The sequence below is a fragment of the Cynara cardunculus genome, assembly GCF_001531365.2.
Source record: "Cynara cardunculus var. scolymus isolate 2C chromosome LG 10, CcrdV1, whole genome shotgun sequence".
NCBI lineage: Eukaryota > Viridiplantae > Streptophyta > Magnoliopsida > Asterales > Asteraceae > Cynara > Cynara cardunculus.
The window spans coordinates 16,613,837-16,633,269 of NC_037537.1; the positions used below are offsets into that span (position 1 = coordinate 16,613,837).

Consider the following 19,433-nt stretch of genomic DNA (forward strand, 5'->3'; position numbering starts at 1 on the left):
TGTTTAGCGTTTTTCTTACAAGGGTTGTATGTACTTGTTTATATAAAATAAATTGATTTATTATGAGTATTTTATTTATTTATTGTCTAAGAAATCTTAATAAATTATCTTAACCATTTTTACTGTTTGTTTTTATTTTTATTTAACACATGTCTTTGTCCGTACATGACATAGAAATTTCTTCCTCATTAACATAATTATAAGCAACAGAACAATGAAGAATACTCAATTGAATATCATCCTCATTATAAATAATAATCGTTATCTTTGACAATTAACATACTCAAACATCGACCTCATACTCATTTAACAAGAATGCATACGGAAATGGAACAAAATAGTTAAATTAAAGAGTCATGTAAAGATGAGTAGACAATCAATAGAAAATCCCAAGCAGTAGTGAAAGATAACGAAGAAATGGGGAGAGGAGCGGTAGCGAAAGACGTTGATGTTTAATTTCTATGGTTCTTAGTAAAAGTTGAGATAAATAGAGACAAAGAGAGAGAGAGAGAGAGAGAGAGAGGCTTTTAGGTTTTTTATGAGTGACGATGAAAAAGACGAAGAGTAGTAGTAATGGAAGGCAAAGAGGAGCAACACACGACAAAGGAGGAGAAGGTGATGACGACGTCAAGGAAAGGAGAAGACTGTGATGACGTGACAAGGGATAAGGCCAACGACTACAGAGAGGAAGAGGATGAGGAGTTTGCAACAGAGTATCGAAAAGAGGGACATATATAGATCCTAGGGATGGCTACATCGAGAGAACGGTAAGATATGAAAAGGTTATCTCTTAATGGATTAAGCTCGTCCCATGTAACCCATGTGGTTGAGTGCTTAGGTAACCAACCACCTTAATGAATAAGATACAAGTAAACACTCATGCATGACTAATTCGTTAAGTAATAGATTCCATTGAGTGTAATTCTTTTAACACAGGGGTAAAAAGAAATGGGTTTGAAAAGCTTAATTTGTTACTGTTTTTTTTTTTTTAATTTTATAAATCTTAACTTATAAAACTACAAAATTTATACTATATATTATACAGGAGGTTGTAGTAAGTATTTGAATATACATTGAGTGACTAATTTTATTTTAGACTGTTTTCTAATAATATTACACATTTCACTTCTTGAAATTAAATATAATCAAAATCGATTACCTTTTTATAATTGGTCAAAATTATTACGTTTGTGTAATTGTATATGGTATTTCTTGAAGTTAAAATATATTTCGCAGTTGATGTTTATTAAATTTTCAGTAGTTTTATTGATTGAATAACTGATTGATTTGAATGACACAAAACCATTTAAATGATTTTAAAATTTTGAATTTATGTTTTTCTTCCACTATTCATTTATTTTTGTTATATCTGAATTTAAAATTTTATGTTTTTTTAAATATTAAAGAGAAACATGTTGTAGACTGGAAAAAAAATCAAGCCAACTTGAACCTACTATTATTTTAACTCCATGCGTCGGTGTTGGGTGCCTGGTAATAATAAGCAAGGATGGATCAAATGACGTACATACGGTGACACAAGCCATCGTTTTGTTCTTCGGTCAAAGTGTAAAAAAATTAGGGTCTTGAAAGTGTCACCGTATTAATATATTGTGTGTCACTGTATATATTATGAAACTACAATAAAGACACAAGTTTCCCTTAGTAAAATTGGTTTGCAAGACTCTTCTTCCACCTTAGACCTGAGTTCAAATTTAGTTAATGACATTTTCTTAGTTTTTAGCTTTTAATTTCAAATTTATTATGTTTCTGAATTTTTTTTGCAATAAAAGACATGAATACAAGGACCCACATATGAAAAAATTAAAAAAATAAACTAACCAACAGATCAATGATTATTTTATGTAAAATATGCCTATGAGTTTCTTATAGTCAAATGATGTCACAACTTGAAAAAAAAATATAGGTCCCTCTTTGATAATAAGTCATATGAATATAAATGATAGTCCATATCGAAATACAAAGAAGGATCTAAGAGTTTTTTTCAAGTCATAGACATCATTTAGTATAAAAACCAAAGTTATAGAAATTTTTCACAAAATTATCATTAGTTTGTTAGTGGCTTCCTTGTTTTGTGGATACAGTGTCCTATTTTTGCCAAAATAGTCGGTTGCATTGTATGCCCTAAAATAAGTCCGGCCATATCAAAATAATGATACAAGTTTCAGTTATATGATTTTGAGATATAAATCAATGTACGTTAAGATAAAATTCAAAGTGTAAGTTTGGTTCCAAAGGTTAAAAGTATTAGGAGGTCTCAGATTCAAATCCAGTAAGAAATAAAAATCCCCTTGTGGCCATGAAAGTTCAAATACGGTGACTTCAGGCTATCTGCAAAGCATATAGTCATCCTAGAATTAGTCGACTCGTATAGCAGATTGGATATCCAGGTTAATAAAAAAAATTCAAAGTGATAATAGTAATTTTTAATTAATTAAAAATCAAATATCATATTTAATATTTTGAATAATACATATATAAATTAATTAGTAGCTATTTTTTGACTCTATTATGAGATGTTCATTATCAAGATTCAAGAAGCAACCAATTACACGTAGATCTACCCAACCGGGGTAAAAATTACAAAATAGTCCTTAGATATACAGAATCCTACGTGTCACATCTTCACGTTCATCCCGACGACGTATATTAACATTTCTTAATATTGGATAAGTTTTTTAATTTTTATTTAAAAAAAATAAACCACAAAGCGCACACATATTGTGCACCGTTAAGTAACGGTAATCAATGAACCGGAACAGGATACGACGTCGTGGTACTAGCAAACCCGCATGAGCGGCGACCCACAGAGGCAGTCATTGTTGGTAAACGACGACGCTTCGAGGTGATCGAATGGGAATCCCATCGGAATCGAACCACATAGGTGGTTATTGCTGAGGTCCAAATGTCCGATGTACTTCGCCGCCGATAAAGATTTCGGTATCGAGCCTTTCAATTTGTTGAACGACAAGTCCAGTACGGAAAAGTACGTTCGCGGAGTGAATACGTCCGGCAAGTAGCCGTCGAGAGAGTTCCGGCTCAGGTTCACGATGTTTAGACCAGTGTTGCTTAGTAGACTTACAGGAATTTCGCCGGTGATTTGGTTGCTGTCTAAGTTGAGTGTGGAGAGGACCTGCATTGAGCCGAGTTGAGCAGGAATTGAACCGGAGATCCTGTTCATCGACAGATCCAAGTCCGCGAGACGGTAAATGCCGGCAATTGAGCTCGGGATAGAACCGGTAATTTGGTTGCGGTTTAGTAGAGCCCTGCTCATCATAGATAGCTTTCCAAGATCCGCCGGGATTACGCCGGTGATTTGATTGTTGCTTAGATCTAGGTGCATTAGACTCCCAAGGTTCACAATCGACGACGGGATCTCACCACTGATTTTGTTGTCAGCAACGTTCAGAACAGTGAGTTTTCCTAACTTTCCGATGTCGGCAGGGATTTTGCCGGTGATCTGGTTTCCGATGAGGTCTAGGATACGGAGGTGAGGGAGAGAAGTGAGACACGCAGGTATCTCACCAGAAATTCCCTTCCAGTCGGCGACCACAAGCGTCGTAAGCCGGTCCAACGAACAGATAGAAGGCGACAATGAACCGGTCATATAACCGGACCGGCCGGCTCTCTCGAAAATCTTGTCTTCCGACTCGCCTCGTAGGTTAATGTCATTGACCCGGCTGTCAGTCGGGTCGCAGCTGACACCATACCAGTTAGTGCAGCAGTCGGTGCCGGCCCAGGTCTTAAAGATGCCCAAGTACGGCTCATTCAAGGCGGACTTGAACGCCAACAACGCTTCCCGGTCTGACGGTGGACAGGAGTTGACGACGGTAGAGCTCACGGCGGCGACAAGCACTGCCACCACTAAATATACTCCAGTAACTTCCATTTCTCCTCTTTCAACTTTAAGTTTGTAGGGATAGCCCAATGCATTAATGTAGTTGAGTGGTTTCTGAGTGTGTCTATATACATGGAATTAAGAAGAAGGCCCCCTGGAGTTTTGCATAATTACGAATGGGGGACTCTGGAACAGTTGATTGGTCATTATTGTCGTGGGGTGGGGGAAGCACGTGACACCTGCTTACAAACCTCTGTGTGTTCTTAGCTGGACTCAAGCTGATCCGCACTACAATAATACCCATCAATTTTGCATAATAATTAAATCAAATTAACATAATAATCATTAATATCATATAAAAATTAATTGGAAAATTGAGGACATGTAATGTAGGAGATGATGATGTAAAAAGTGCACTAACTTTCTGTTTATAGATTATTATGGATTTGCATTGTGACATATTTTGGAAGGAGTCCTTTGAAGTCACATGGATGGTCCTCCTACGTAACATGGCCATTCACCCCTAGAGGAGAATTGAAAACGAAATGGGCCTTGTGTAAAATTAAAAGTGGATAGTGATGTCGGTTTTATATACTGATATACATATAAATCGTATCAGATTCCTGAACATATATTAAAAGATGTTTGAGTTATAAGAGAATGGAAAGATTTTTGATACGTTTAAGTACTCAAAGAAGATTAGGTAAGTTGTAAGGCGAGATACAAATCTTCACATAAATGTATCGAGTGGAAAACAAAATAATTGAAGACGGAACATGTCTTTAAAATACACCTGTTTAAAAATTTATAGTTTAATAAGGGTTTATTTTGGAAAATACAATTTCAAAAACACGTTACGTTCATCTACATCACGTCAGCATTGGATATTAAAATTAACAGTTTTCTTGTAAAATTATAAATTTAGGATATTTCTCAATGATAGATAAATCTTTTGAAATACTTTATATTGTTGTAGGATAAATGTGTCATTGTCAAAAGGATATGACGATAGAGATATATAGAAATAGAGATAGACATATTAGAATTATGTATTTCATGGTTATCTCTTTGAAATCTCTCCTATTTAAAGGGATTATGATTAATGAAAATTAATGATTTTTCGATTTTCTATAACATGTTATCAGCATGTATGCTCAATCAGTTTGCTGCTGCTGATTTATGATATCACGAATTAAGTAAGCAATCCTGTTACATAATATTCATATTTACTGCTAATGATTAAATCGACTAATAATTTTCTGCTATGTTTCTTGTTAAAGTTTTATTATTTGTATGCATAGCTCTCTTAATTGATCTTTTTTCTACTTTTTCAAAGCCATAATTATACTCTTGGTTGAGTGCTAAGTGAAAAAATTTATTCCAATTATATAAAAACACTTGTTTAACCATAAGGGTGGTACCTGATTGGTTTGAGCTTGGCTCCAAAAATCAAAACTACCAGGAATTAAAAATACTTACAAGTAGGAATTAAAAATAACTTCATAGATGAATCTTTTTTCTATACAGAATTCAAATACCAAAACTTTATGTACAAATCAGTTATGTACCTTATTTTTCTTTTTGTTTTTATAAACCCTTTGCTCAATAGTAATTAGTTTGATGAAATCCGACGAGTTTCGAACTTGGTTGCCTTTTTTTTTCTCTGTGTAAGGCCTCATAGTAGATATGATTGAAAAAAATCTAAGATCAATGGGTAGGTAAATCATCATGTAGAAACCTTGAAATATATATGGCGTTTTGATAAAACTCAACCTGTAGTTATGGTTGAACCCATTAAAAGGTCTCTTCCTTAGATCTGGAAATAGATGATTAGCAGCGATAAAAGTGAAAAGAATTAGGGTTCATAAAAAGAAATCCCACATATAAGGACATATGGCAACCTATCGTATTAGATAAATATTCCCATATTCACCTTAACTCATAACTTTTTATAACTAAATTTATTTTGGGAGTTACACTCCTTTATATATGTTTTGTTTTTGGCCTCATGCCAAAGCTCATTAAAATCCTATCACACCTAATATTAAACTTAATTACTAAAAGTTCCGTTTGTAAAATAATAATAGAGAAAAATCATATCAAAATTGTAATTGTTTGCTTTAAAGATCATAATTGCATGACGTTAAAAGATTTTGTCAAACGGGTGTAAATAGCCCTAAGGTTGTAGTGACTTAAGTAATCCATGTGATTCCCTCCTACCTGGAAATTTAAAAATGTCTTTGCGATTTATTTTCGAATACTGAAATACTAATATAGCATGATCAACAAAAGAAGATGTTGAAAATACCAATATTTAACAACCCTATACCGCCATGATAATGAAATTTCACGTGCATTATAATTTTCTTTTTTGTATTCACAAAAGAAAATATCTTATCTCTTATTTATGTAGATGGTTGAACCAAATCATCCCGAATTTGATATTTTGGATTCGGAAAGACTTGAATACCACATATTGGTATCAGATGTAGAGACTACCTTCATTGGAAAGGACTACAGCTACACAATCAACCTCCTACTGACCCTAAAATAAAGCCATCAGAAAAGGTACACGTATATGCCTTAATATTCTTGAGACGACACATCGATCCTAGCATTCGGTGGGAGTATCTTCAATCGAAAACCCACAAGAACTATGGGATGCAGTGAAAAGAAGATTCAGGAATATTCATGATTCTTAACCTTCCGAGCTAATGGTATTGTTAGATTATTTACTTGAAAGTGTAAGCAAAAAGCCTCTTGCTCTAGTCAAGAGGACTTAGTCAGAAAGCGTCCTGGAACCAAGAGCTCGGATACAACACTACTTATTCGTTTTAGACCCACTGCTAGCCAACCATTTTATGAGTACCAGTTGATAACTGGATATGAGCATGATATTTCACATTTACGCATATTTGGTTGTGCAATATATGTGCCAATTGCGTCCTTACAACACACTAAAAATGGGTCCTCAAAGACGATTAAGTATATATGTTGGATATTTATCCCCAACAATTATCCTCTATTTAGCATCCTTGACGGGTGATCTATTTACCGCAAGATTTGTGGATTGTCACTTTGATGAGACAATATTCCTGTCATTAGGGGGATCCCTATTTGTCTCAAACCGGGGATGGGGACGGGACATATATCGTACTCTACGTCCCCCCCCCCCCCCTACTCGTTATATATCAATTAATAAATTACACATATATATATATATATATGTATATATATATATGTATATACATATAGGGGCCCATTCAAGGGAGAACTGGCTAGTTTGTGGTAGCCGTGAAATCCAATCTCAACCATAAATCAATAGATAAATTAGGAAATTTATAATTTTGGTAAGTTTTAATTAAAATTTTAATGCAAGGACATTTTAGTTATTTTCTCTCATCTCTCATCTCTTCTCTCTCCATACCCGTCTTCCGACCACCGCCCTCTGGCCTCCGGCCACCGTCCTCCGGTGATACCACAGTGTGATACTCAAGCACATATAAGATGCCTTGTGATACCACTGTGTTACATATCCAATCGACCGCACAAACGACCACAGTGTGATACCCAATCACATATAAGATGCATTGTGATACCACTATGGTATCACGGAGGACGGTGGCCGGAGAACGGTGGCTGGAGGCCGAGGGATGGAGAAAGAAGAGAGGAGATAGGAGAGAGGAGAGAAAATACCTAAAACGCCCTTGCATTAAAATTTTAATTAAAAATTACCAAAATTATAAATTTCCTAATTTATCTATTGATTTGTGGTTGAGATTGGATCTCACGGTTACCACAAACTAATTAGTTCTCATTTGATTAGGCCCCTATACATATATATATATAGATAGATATATTATTTATTTAAACTAAATCGGTAATTCATAAGTTCCTATTTCCTAATTAGGTTTATAATCTAAAACTGTTATTTTTTGGATGTTAATATGTAATATTTTGGATGTCATGTCAAAATACAATTACTCGATAAGTTTTGTACATTACTTGATATGGTTTTATATTACTCAATATATTTATGTGACTTTAAGTTTTTTTGGATTAAATTAATTTTTTTAGGTTATTAATTCTTATATGATGTTGTGATTTTTTTGTATTAAATTAAATTCATTTTGGTTTTAGGTTTATTGAAAATGTTTTAGATTTAAACATGTATGGTCTCTAACATATATAATTTAAAATAACTTACATAAACGAAAAAAAATCATCGTTTCCCCGTTGGAGATGGGGATGTGAATGTGGATGTGATTATATTCCCAGGTGGGGATGGGGACAAGGACAAAGATAAGTAATCGGGACGGGAATGAGGATTGAGGTCCCCGTCCCATTCCCATGCCTACTCTACGGATTAAAACAATCCCGACGAATGTGGTATACCCGTCTAAGTGAATACTTGACTGGGAATGAATATAAGAATGACGAATTGTGCCCTTGCGTTTTTATAAAAAAAAAGTCAAGTTACGGATTTTTAATCATAGTTGTATATTTTGATGATATGAACATAATAGGTACTCTTGATGAAATAAGAGTTACTGCAAGTTATTTAAAATCTGAATTTGAGATGAAAGATCTTGGGAAAACTCGGTTTTTGTCTAGGTATAGAACTAGAACACTGAGCTTGTGAAATCCTTATCCACCAATCCGCTTATATCTAAAAAATGCTTAGACGATTTAATATGGATAAGCGCATCAGACTAGCACTCCCAAAAACGGTCGAAGCTTGGATATAAGGAAAGATCCATCTCGTCCAAAAGATGACGACGAAGAGATTTTGGGAGCTGAAATTCCCTATCTAAGTGCAATAGGTGCATTATTGTACTTAATACAATGTACTCAACCATATAATGCATTCTCAGTGAACTTGTTAGCTAGATTTAACTTGACGCCAATGCAACATCATTGGAATGGTACAAGAATATATTCCAATACCTAAAAGGAACCATCGACATGGGTGATGCGTTATGATCGTAAGTGTGCACAAAAACCCCAAAGTGGCGGTGCAAGTGCACGCCGACACTCTGATCGCTTCAAGTAATAAAGTGGTATTGTACCAAGATCGTTTCCACGGGGACTGGACTTACTGAGAATCTGAGATTTTCATGAACTTCTTGAACATGTTTCGGGTTGAGAAAATATTTGAATTTTGATTGGTGCAAAGTGGTTAAAATACGAAATAAACCTTTAATATTAAAAGACGGGTATGGGTGTAAGCTTTATTTAAGAATATTGCAGGAACAGTTTGGTCAAAAGCTCATGGGACTTCTAAAAAGAACTTCTATCTCTCGAAAGTGAATTCTTATATACTGTGCCCACAAAGCGTCTAGTTTTATCAATATTAAACTTGCCGAATTAGCTATTAGATAAAAAGATATCTGGTTCCACTAGCCTGAAGATTTATACTCACAACGTATTGTAGTATAAAATCGACTAATATCTGAACATTAGCTAAAAACATGCAAAACCCGCATCTCTGCGTGATTATCAAAGACTCTCTCAAATCTTTGTGCATCATCTAAGCCGTATTTCAGATCCGCTCATCTTTGGATCAAGGATCTAATATTAACACTTCAAAGTGATCAGCTTATCTGCGTTGAGCTTAAGTCCCGCCTTAAATGACCAAGCTTAAGAATCAATAAAAATTGGCAATACCCAAGTGTGCCTTTAAATTCTTAAGCTTGACTCACACCCACACCCAAAGTAGTGTTTAGCTCATAATAAAATTATAAAACATAAAGGAAACAGAAGAAGAAAAATACATAAGAAATACTTGAACTGAAATTTCAACTAAACTGTTACCCACAGAGGGCATACAATACACAAAAGACTAAGTACGAAATTAAAATTACAAGCATAAATTAAACTTTCTCTACTCCTATAGAGCTTGAAAGAATGTTCCAAGGTTGCTTAGCTAAATTGTTGATGGAGTGGATGTCTTCCAAATGAAAGAAAAGCCTCAATATATAGGAAAAAGTGAGGACCGGACAAACACTTCGCCCAAAGGAAGAAAGTCTTCATCGTCTAGAATGTAAGGACCTCTCATCACCACATGTCTACTTTTTCTGGCCTAGTCACTTTTTCTTGAAAGGTTGCAAAAGGTAAAACTGTCTAACCATTAAAATAATGAAAAGGTAGGGAAGACTTTTTCATTAAAATAATGGTAGGAGTACTTTATTGGCATTTTATAACTTAACCAGGCTCATTCTTCCAAGTAACTCAAGATTTTCGAATCTGCACTTAGAATTAAATCCCATTAATACCTAAGAGAACCAGTATTTAAATTTTGTTCAAATCCGACTTGATGAAAATACGCCATAGGATGAATGTGAGCAGAAAGTGGGCAGTTTACCAACATCAATGGGTTTTTTTTAGAAAATAATTAAATTTTTGACCTTTCATCACCTCTTAACATATTTTGGACAAAAAATACAAGATAAGAGCAAAATGGGTACCAAATACACAATAAAATAAAGGTATTAAACAACAAATAACTCTCACAAATTGAGAGTTATCAATGGGCTTATTCTTTCCTACAAAGAGAAAAATTGGGTTACAATATTTGTTAAAGGTTTTAGCAAAGAAAACGTTTATTCCCTACTATGAAACCCAAAATGGTATATTAGTAGGCTTTGCTGATGTTGGGTATCGTTCTGATCAACACAAAGGTCCTTCCCAAACAGGATATGTTTTTACAAGTGGGAACACGACGATTTCTTGGAAATCTACCAAGCAAACTCTTGTAGCTACCTCCTCGAACCATTCAGAGATTATTGCTCTACATGATGCGATGAGAGAGTATATATGGCTAAGGTATGTCATTACATATATAAGAGGGACTAGTGGTTTAAGTTCAACCACTGAAAATCGTACATGCATATGTGAAGATACTGCAGCTTGTATCGAACAAATGAAAGTAAAGGTATATCAAGGGTAATAATACAAAGCATATATCACCAAAGTTTTTTTATAATCAGTAACAACAGACTCTCATTAAGATTCGGGTGAATCAAGTACTGTTTGAGGTGAATGTGACTGATTTGCTTACCAAATCACTACCTAAGGCCATATTTGAGAAACGCGTGGAAAGCATTGGAATGCGGAGGCTTTCCAAACTCCCTTGATTTACGCATCAAGGGGAGTAGTAGACAAAAGGAAGAGTCTATTATATATATATAATATTGGTATGTTGTGCTCCTTCCTTCACCTAAGGTTTTATTTTTCCCATTGAGTTTTGTTTCTTGATGTAAGGTTTTAGTAAGTCAACAATTAAAATATCATCTTGGTTTTCTTAACTCTTATATTTGATGTACCATCTGAGGAAACACTAGACTAAAGGAATTATGATTAATGAGAATTAACGATTTTTTGATTTTTTTTTATATATTGTTAATATATTTATAGTACGATGAATAAAAAATTAACGGAAGCTATTCATATCAAGTAAGTGGTGTTGATAAGAATAGATTGGAAAGTGTGATGGGATGTGGCAAAGGAAAGTGCGAAAAGGAAGAAGCTGAAACGGGTCTCAATTGAAAGAAAAAGAAACTTATTTGATTCGGTCAAAAGCATAATAAACATGACAAATATAGATTTGACCAAGTAAGTTTTTTTCTGGTAAACATTTTTTATCTGGTAAGTATTTATCAAGTAGAAGTCTTTTTTCTTATTCATCGGATAAGATCTTCAATCCTTGTTATACCTCTTATCAGGTAAGATTTTCGATCCTTATTATTCTCACCCGCTAAATAAAATGACACATGATATACATTTACCTAATAAACATTAGATAAACAACCCCTAAATCTGATAAAATACTTTGATAGGAATTTTTTTTTTTTTTTTTGTCACATTGAATCTAGGATAGAGTAAATGCAACTTAAGAGATGTTATTTAAATTTCCTTGTTGAAATTTCAAATTTCTTTAATTTTACACATTAATAATAATGACGATGGAGAAGAAAAAGAAGATATCTATACTATATTATAAAACATTTGATAAAAACTTTTAAAGACCATTTTTATGCATGAAGTACTATATATTGATGTATATTACTTAAAATTCAATATTACAAGTAAATTATGCATAAGTACAACTTATTAAAGCTTCATGTTTGAATTCGTGTAACTAACTGCGGATAAACATAATCAAATATAGRATAAAAAYCTCATTTTAAAATATAAAAACTCGAAAATATAATTAGGATAATTATCAAGTTCTAACAAAATAATTAACTATTATCTTTATAAGAAAATTATATTACTAAACCAAATATAAATTACTTCGTTATTGAACTTAAATTAAATTATAATTAAAAAATTTGAATTAAAAAATTACACAAAAAATGAGAAACTTTAAATAGTAAATTTGATACTAATATCGATATAATTTTGTCAAAATTTCATGATATCTTTAGATTTATATTTTATTCAAAAAGTAAAAACAGCATCGTTTTTTCAAAATCACATAAAACGATATGATAATATCGATTGAGATAAAAAATAAAATAAAATATTAAAATCAAGATGTATCTCGATGCATTGCACGAGTACCCTTCTAATTAATTTAAAATACCAGGACTTCATTAGAAGCTTGATCCTCATCAAATAATGTTTTTTTCATCCAGAAGCTTGATTCATGATCTACTCGTTCTTACTGGTGATTAACACGAATGATAAAGGGGTTTTTTTTTTCCTGTTTGAGCAGAAAAAATTCCAGGCAATAATATAAACAACGAAAAAATAGTAACACAATAAAATCCAGCAACAAAACAAAAGAACTTAGAAACATCAAACCAAACCACCAGTTATCAGTGATTGATCGGGATTTCTTGGCATACTTGTCTTGTGCAAGACGAGCAGAAGGAAATAAATGTGTTAAGTAAGGACACATGGTGAGCAACAGGGAAATGATGACAACAAGTAGCATCAAATAAAATTGGGTTTTTCTAACCCCACCCCCTCCTATGGGTGCATGTGAGGGGGGTGTGAGATTGTGTAGGGGGTGAGTATGTGAGGGTGAGAGTGAGGGAAAGTTGTGAGGGTGAGAGTAAGGGTTGGTGTGAGGAGGAGGGGGTGAAAAGTGATGTAGGGGGGTGGGGATATCAACCCCCATAAAATTGTGTGAAAGACACGACACATAGTTGGGATTGGTGGCATTTGACACGCCTAAGCAACTCTCTTGCTTGTTTATTTAGTAAGTAGCTCAGTAAAAAATAGATACCAATAGAAATCAAGTTTTTTTGTTGGGGTGCATAACGGATTTGTTATCAGGGTAACAACTTCTTACTTAAGTAAATATAAAATAAACGCATCTTTAACATGTGTTGTTATGACACATTTTAAACAAACCATAAACAAATATGCTCTCAGTGGTAATAATAATGCATCAAAGTTTAGATAATTAATGTATGTAACTTTCTCTTTTTATTGATCTTTCATCCTCTTAATTATATACAACCTTATGGGATTCTGACCTTCTATTCAAACCTTGGACACAATTAATACATGTATATCACTATTTTTTGCAATTTTTATTAATGAATGTGTGTACATGTGTCCTTTTTTATATCAAGGGGTCATTTACCCAAATGCTTACCCAGTAAGCGCTTAATGGTAGAAGTCAATACTATAATTTATTTTACCATGTAAGATTGTAGTATTTACAACAATAGAAGCTCAAGCATCAACAAAAGAAGGGACATAAACCACTTAGTCTTTGAAATAGATTGATCTTTGAGTTTGGAAGCAATCCGATAGACCATCTAAATAAACCGAAGAAGTCTAGGAAACTTGTCCCATAACCTAGGATTATCAGCCGATTCGTCAAAAAGAAAAAATGTAATTTTCCCATCCCTGATAAATTTCCCAAACGAAGAGCACTGGAATTTAGTCCAAGACCATCCAAATCACTCTCTGCTTTTAAGATTCTATCTCAAGTCGATCCAACGTTACTAAGCCTAGCCCTGGAACAAACTTTTTGACATTATCGATAACGAACTTTTTGATATTATCAGTAACAAACTTTTTTGTCTTCTATTAATGACACACTTTTAATTAATAGTTTATTAAACGGTACATACCTATGTATTTTGGATACAAAAAGTTAGATCATTCTATGTAAGTTTTAAATATAACAGATTTAACTGAACTTTTTTATAAGTGTCATTTTTAACTGTCTTACTAAACAAAACAAAACATATGTGGACACTTTTAAAACTTAACAATACGCTATCAATTATTGGATGGAAAAAGTTGGAGGATATTCGAATCATCAAAGGATGAAACTTCGTATAAACGGTTATGCAAAATATACGTAAAGCAAGAGAAGAATATTTCAGACACCAAGAATTGGATGATGCATGGTGATCAGAAATTAGTTTTACACATCGTTGGGTTTGTTTGATCTGATCATTTTCTTGATTTTTGATCATTTGAGAATAATAAAAGAGTAATAAAACTTTTATGGGGATATAATAGAGGGGAAAATTCATAAAATCCAACGAATTATTCCACTTTAAATGAGTAATTATCTGAACTATTTTTTTTTGAATAAAACAACCATTAAACTTTCTCATTATGGATAATTAAGTCCCTAAACTATTCTTTTTGATTTTAAAAATCATTAAACTTTTTCATTTTGAATGATTAATCCTTAAACATATTTTTTGTAATAAATAAACCATTGAACTTCTAAAATTTGGTTACCTACATCCCTTTAACAAAAAAAAAAAAAAGACTACCTCTAACCGACTAGAAATGTCTTAAAGTAAAAAAGAAACTTAAATCAGTTTTATTGTTTCCAAATTCTATGCCCTTCGAACCCCTCGCATACAACGGTATCACTCCCCCTCGCCACTCCCTCTCGCCCCATCATTGTCCGTTCTTGATATTGGCTCTCACACGGTTGGCCACTACTATTGAACCCTCTCTTTTTGATCTATTTTTAGGGGGTTACAAGTAAATTTACTTTAAAACCTTTTTAATCGGTACACGTAGTTTTTTTTGGATTAAAATGATGTAAGTAACCAATTTTTAAAAGTTTGATGGTTTATTTTATTAAAAAATGTTCAAGGTCGCAATAATTCAAAATGAGAAAGTTTAAAGGTTTTTCCATTCATAAAAAATAGTTTGAGGACTTAATCATCTAAAATGGTTTTTTCATCTAAAAAAAATACTTCGAATACTTAATTATTCATTAATGTTGATTTTCAATTAGGATTGTACCAAAGGTAGTGATTTCTTATTACATTTTTCACCATCATTTCCATCTTCGACGGAAACCATCCATATATAATAAAATGTATAATTTTTATTACAAAGTGAAGAATCGTATGAGAAGAAGAGTTAAGCTGAAAATCATAAGAATGAATCTAGACTCTTAATCACTTTTAATATCAAACCCATCAATGAATAACAGTTGATACGGGGATTAATCCGGTACATCCCATCTCAATGCATCTTATCCTAATATGCATTCAAAAATGAAAATCTCTTCTTACATTTCTTAATTTCTTCATTTTCATCAGAACCCAACCTTTTATTACAAATATATAACTATAAGATAAATATTTAAAATGCATGTGGATAAGGAACAACATGAGAATCGTTTATGGATCATAATTACTGCTTTCAATGTTTTACCATAATTATTAAGTAATTAAAAATAATCATTAAATAATAACTTACTTAATATGGTATTTATTTTAAAATAAAATATTTGAATTTTTTATTTTTTTAATATTCAAAAAGGGTTAGCGGCAAAGTTAAGAAATAACACATGGGCAGCCTAGGACACATTGAAGTTGTGGGGTAGACAGATTTGAGCCAAAAACAGGACACGTGTACCAACCACATTCCATATGAAAACAAATATCCGCCCATTTAATAGGAATCGTATTTGTTTTGTCATAACCGCTTTGTCGGATATATCTGTTAAGTAACGTGATTGTTTAAAATAATTTTTTTAGTAAACTTTAATTTTGGTCTTTGAAATGAGGCCTAAATTTCAATAACTTCAACTTTGGTTCTCATTATTCTCAATTTGTTCCGAAAATGGTCCTCTGTTATAAACTCCGTTACTTTTCTCCGTTAGTTGTAAGGACATTTTTGTCCATTTTATGCTGCTTTTCTAATTCTCTTAAAAAATTAATTATATGATATATTTGTATTTATTGTAGAAAATTAAAATTATCCATAATTATTTTCTGATAAATATTGATATTTACATAATATTTTGTAGATAAATATACTTCATTTTTTTTTAAATAAATGTCTGCCATGACAACAGTACATAATTTTAAAATGTGTAATTATCAATTTTTTTTAAAACTAAGCGACATTTTATTGTTGATAGTAGAGAAACTTTCTCCATCTCATAATTGATGGTATAATGAAAACTAAAAACTTAATTTTGAAAGTGGATACTTATTTTAGTACAAAATAAAATAGTAACATGAACACTTAATTGGGACAGAGGGATTAATAAGTTCCATATAATCATATCGAGGGTTGAGTTCCGATGAGACGGGAAGTTATGGTGAGAATGGTAAGAAGGGATTTCCACTTTTGGATCAATCCCAATTGAAAATCAACACTAATGAGATGCATAAGATCAATTCCAGTATCAAACACAATTCATGAGGTGAGATGAGATTAAAAGTAATCAAGGGTCCAGATCCCTTATTATGGTTTTTACCATAACTCTTATTATCACATGACCTTTCAACACAAATATTATAAGCAGTAAGTTGTATAAATATTAACGTATTTTTATCTGATTCATATTTTAGGAAATATATTATAGAAGGCATATCAAAGGGAGTTTGGTAGGACGACAATAGAGAGGATAACCCATCAATAAGGTATGAAAGAATCATAGAAGATTTTAGAATTTTAATTTCACATGAGTAGTTTAGTAATTTATCATTCTTATCTCATCTCTTGATTTTTGTTCCACATATTTTAGTATGATGGAAAAATGTATTTTTGTCCTACTCACGTCTTGTTATATTTTAAACGAAGGTTACGTCAAACATGAGAAAAACAAGTTTTTATATCGTGTCATTACGTCAAATTCATATGTTTTTGCTGTAAAATACACGTCTTATATTTTACAGCAGAAACATATAAATTTAAGAATTATCAAATTATAGATTTTTAATAATGTATTTAAAAGTGTTATCTTGAAATAAAAATGTATTGATTTTTTATTCAATTGTGTGTTGGGTAGCATGCAATTAACATAACATAATTGAAATAGATTAAGTTATTGTTTTTATTCCACAATGAATGTGGAAGGGTCGGTGGCAACTGTCACCGTTCTTGCATTTATTATTTTAATTTAAATAATAGAAAATCATTGGATTTTAATAAATTTGTAAGTACAAGTTCCTGCAAACTGGTTTCTGATCAGTAACCTGTTTGTTTCAAAAGCTATCATGTGAAAGAATTATAATTTATACAATGAACTGTTCGTTTGTTACATGGGACGAAACGGGACAAAATAAAATGTGATAAAATTTATTGTCCGACGTTTGATATGATATGAGACAAAATAAGAACTCAATGTCCTGTATTTGGTGCGACATGAGACAAGGACAAGAATTGAGACAAGGTGGGATAACATAGAACAAAAGAGGTTTTTTCTTGTTCCACCAAAATTGGTGGAATATGATGGGACAAGAATAAGAAATAAACTAAAATGTTACTAATCTACTCTAGTTTAATATATAACTTTAATATGGTAGTTGTTTTAATGGTCATCACTGCTAGTCGTGGCTGCCACCACCATCGTCGGCGATCACCGGTAGCCACCGTCAGCCACCTCCACCTTTTCTTCCATTACAACAACATCCTTCACCACCTATACAAACACGGACCACCACCGTCCATCTCTACCACCGTCGGCCACCCATCACCACCGTCCATTGCCGCCACCACTAACGTTGGCCAACTCTAACTCCTCTTTTATTGCAACAACCTCCTTCACCACCTCAACAACCACCAACCACCACTATCTATTGCCACCTCAACAACCACCAACCACCACTATCTATTGCCACCTCTACAACCATTATCAACCACCGACCACCATCGTTCGTTGCTACCACCACTACAACGGCCACAACTACCTCCTCCACCATTGTTGATCGTCGTCACCACCACAATCCACTATATTCATGTCCTCCACAACCATCGTTGTCCACCAACCACCACTGCCTTTACCTCCACAGCCACCACCGCCCCACCTCCACTACTACCGTTGGCCACCGATACCTCTACCATAGGCAACACCACCTTCACCTTCACCTCGACCTTTACCACTACTACCATCAATTATACCAAATTTTTCATTCAAATTTGGTACTATTATATATGTATGTATCTATATATATGAAAATTGTGTAAAAATATTTTTGAATTATTTACTTTATATATGTTATTATAACCATTATATAATATTTAAATCCATCAAATAACTTTTAGGGACAACTTGTCTAGTTTTTGTCCTGTCAAGTCCTAATCGTACCAAATACCAGACATATACTTGTTTTGTCCAGTCCTACCCTTTTGCCCTGTTCTATCTTGTCCAATCATATATGCGTACAAAATGTTATCTAAGAGTACCATGTCCAAGCAGGGTTACTCCTATGGTTTTGGATGCCTTGAAGGAAGAGTAAAAAATATGCCTCCAATCCAAATAAAGAACACACAAAATTTAAAGGGATTTTGAACCTAATCAAGCTAGGCAGCTCATCCCCACTCCAGGATGATCAAAGTTAATGTATATAACATAAAAAAACCAGTATGTAACATCCAAAGGTTGGGGAGATCTATGCCAGACTTGACCTCTATCCCAAAGAGTACAACATTTTCTGACAGTTGAGGGAACTCAAACATTAATACATGAAAAATCAGTGAGAAATAGAGAAATTTACCGATGCCAATTTGAACAATGGTAAACTTAAAGTAGGAGTATATTGGATGACAATGCATGCAACCAATAACCATATAAGCGAGCTAGATATGGTAGCCAACACAATGTTAAAAGGAATGAACCACATGTAGAAAAGTAACTTTATAATTCAACCAACGTCTATAATTTTTTTTTTTTTTTATTAATTTGGATATCCAACCCGCTATGTGAGCCGACTAATCCTAGGGCGACCATCTGCTTTGCAGATAGCTTGGAGTCACCGCATTTAAACCTCTGTGCCACAAGGGGATTTTTATTCCTTCTTGGATTTGAACCTGTGACCTTCTGGTACTTTTGACCTTCGGAGCCAAACTCAAACCAATCAGTCACCATCCTTGTGGTTACCAACGTCTATAATTAGAGTTTAATACAAGTAAACAGGTAAATTGTGTAGAGAAAATATAATTAAAAGTGATGTCTTGTCCAAGTTGAGAAATATCAAGCGTACAATCAGAAGCAACAATTATTAATCAATTAGATAAGAGTGGAGTAACCCACAAACATACAATCAGAAGCAACAATTGTTTCAAACCATCATGGGATTTGTACACAATTTGAGTTGCTTTCTTACTTTTTGATCATGGTCAT

General features: G+C 33.2%; 1 protein-coding gene across 1 annotated transcript; it reads right to left on the bottom strand.

Annotated features, from left to right (window-relative positions):
- Positions 1-2,514: 2,514 nt before the first annotated feature.
- On the bottom strand, positions 2,515-3,908 carry LOC112519266 (DNA damage-repair/toleration protein DRT100). Its single transcript, XM_025127293.1, has one exon. It carries the CDS (start codon positions 3,905-3,907, stop codon positions 2,798-2,800), a length of 1,110 nt encoding a protein of 369 aa, XP_024983061.1. The 5' UTR covers position 3,908; the 3' UTR covers positions 2,515-2,797.
- Between the last annotated feature and the right edge of the window lie 15,525 nt (positions 3,909-19,433).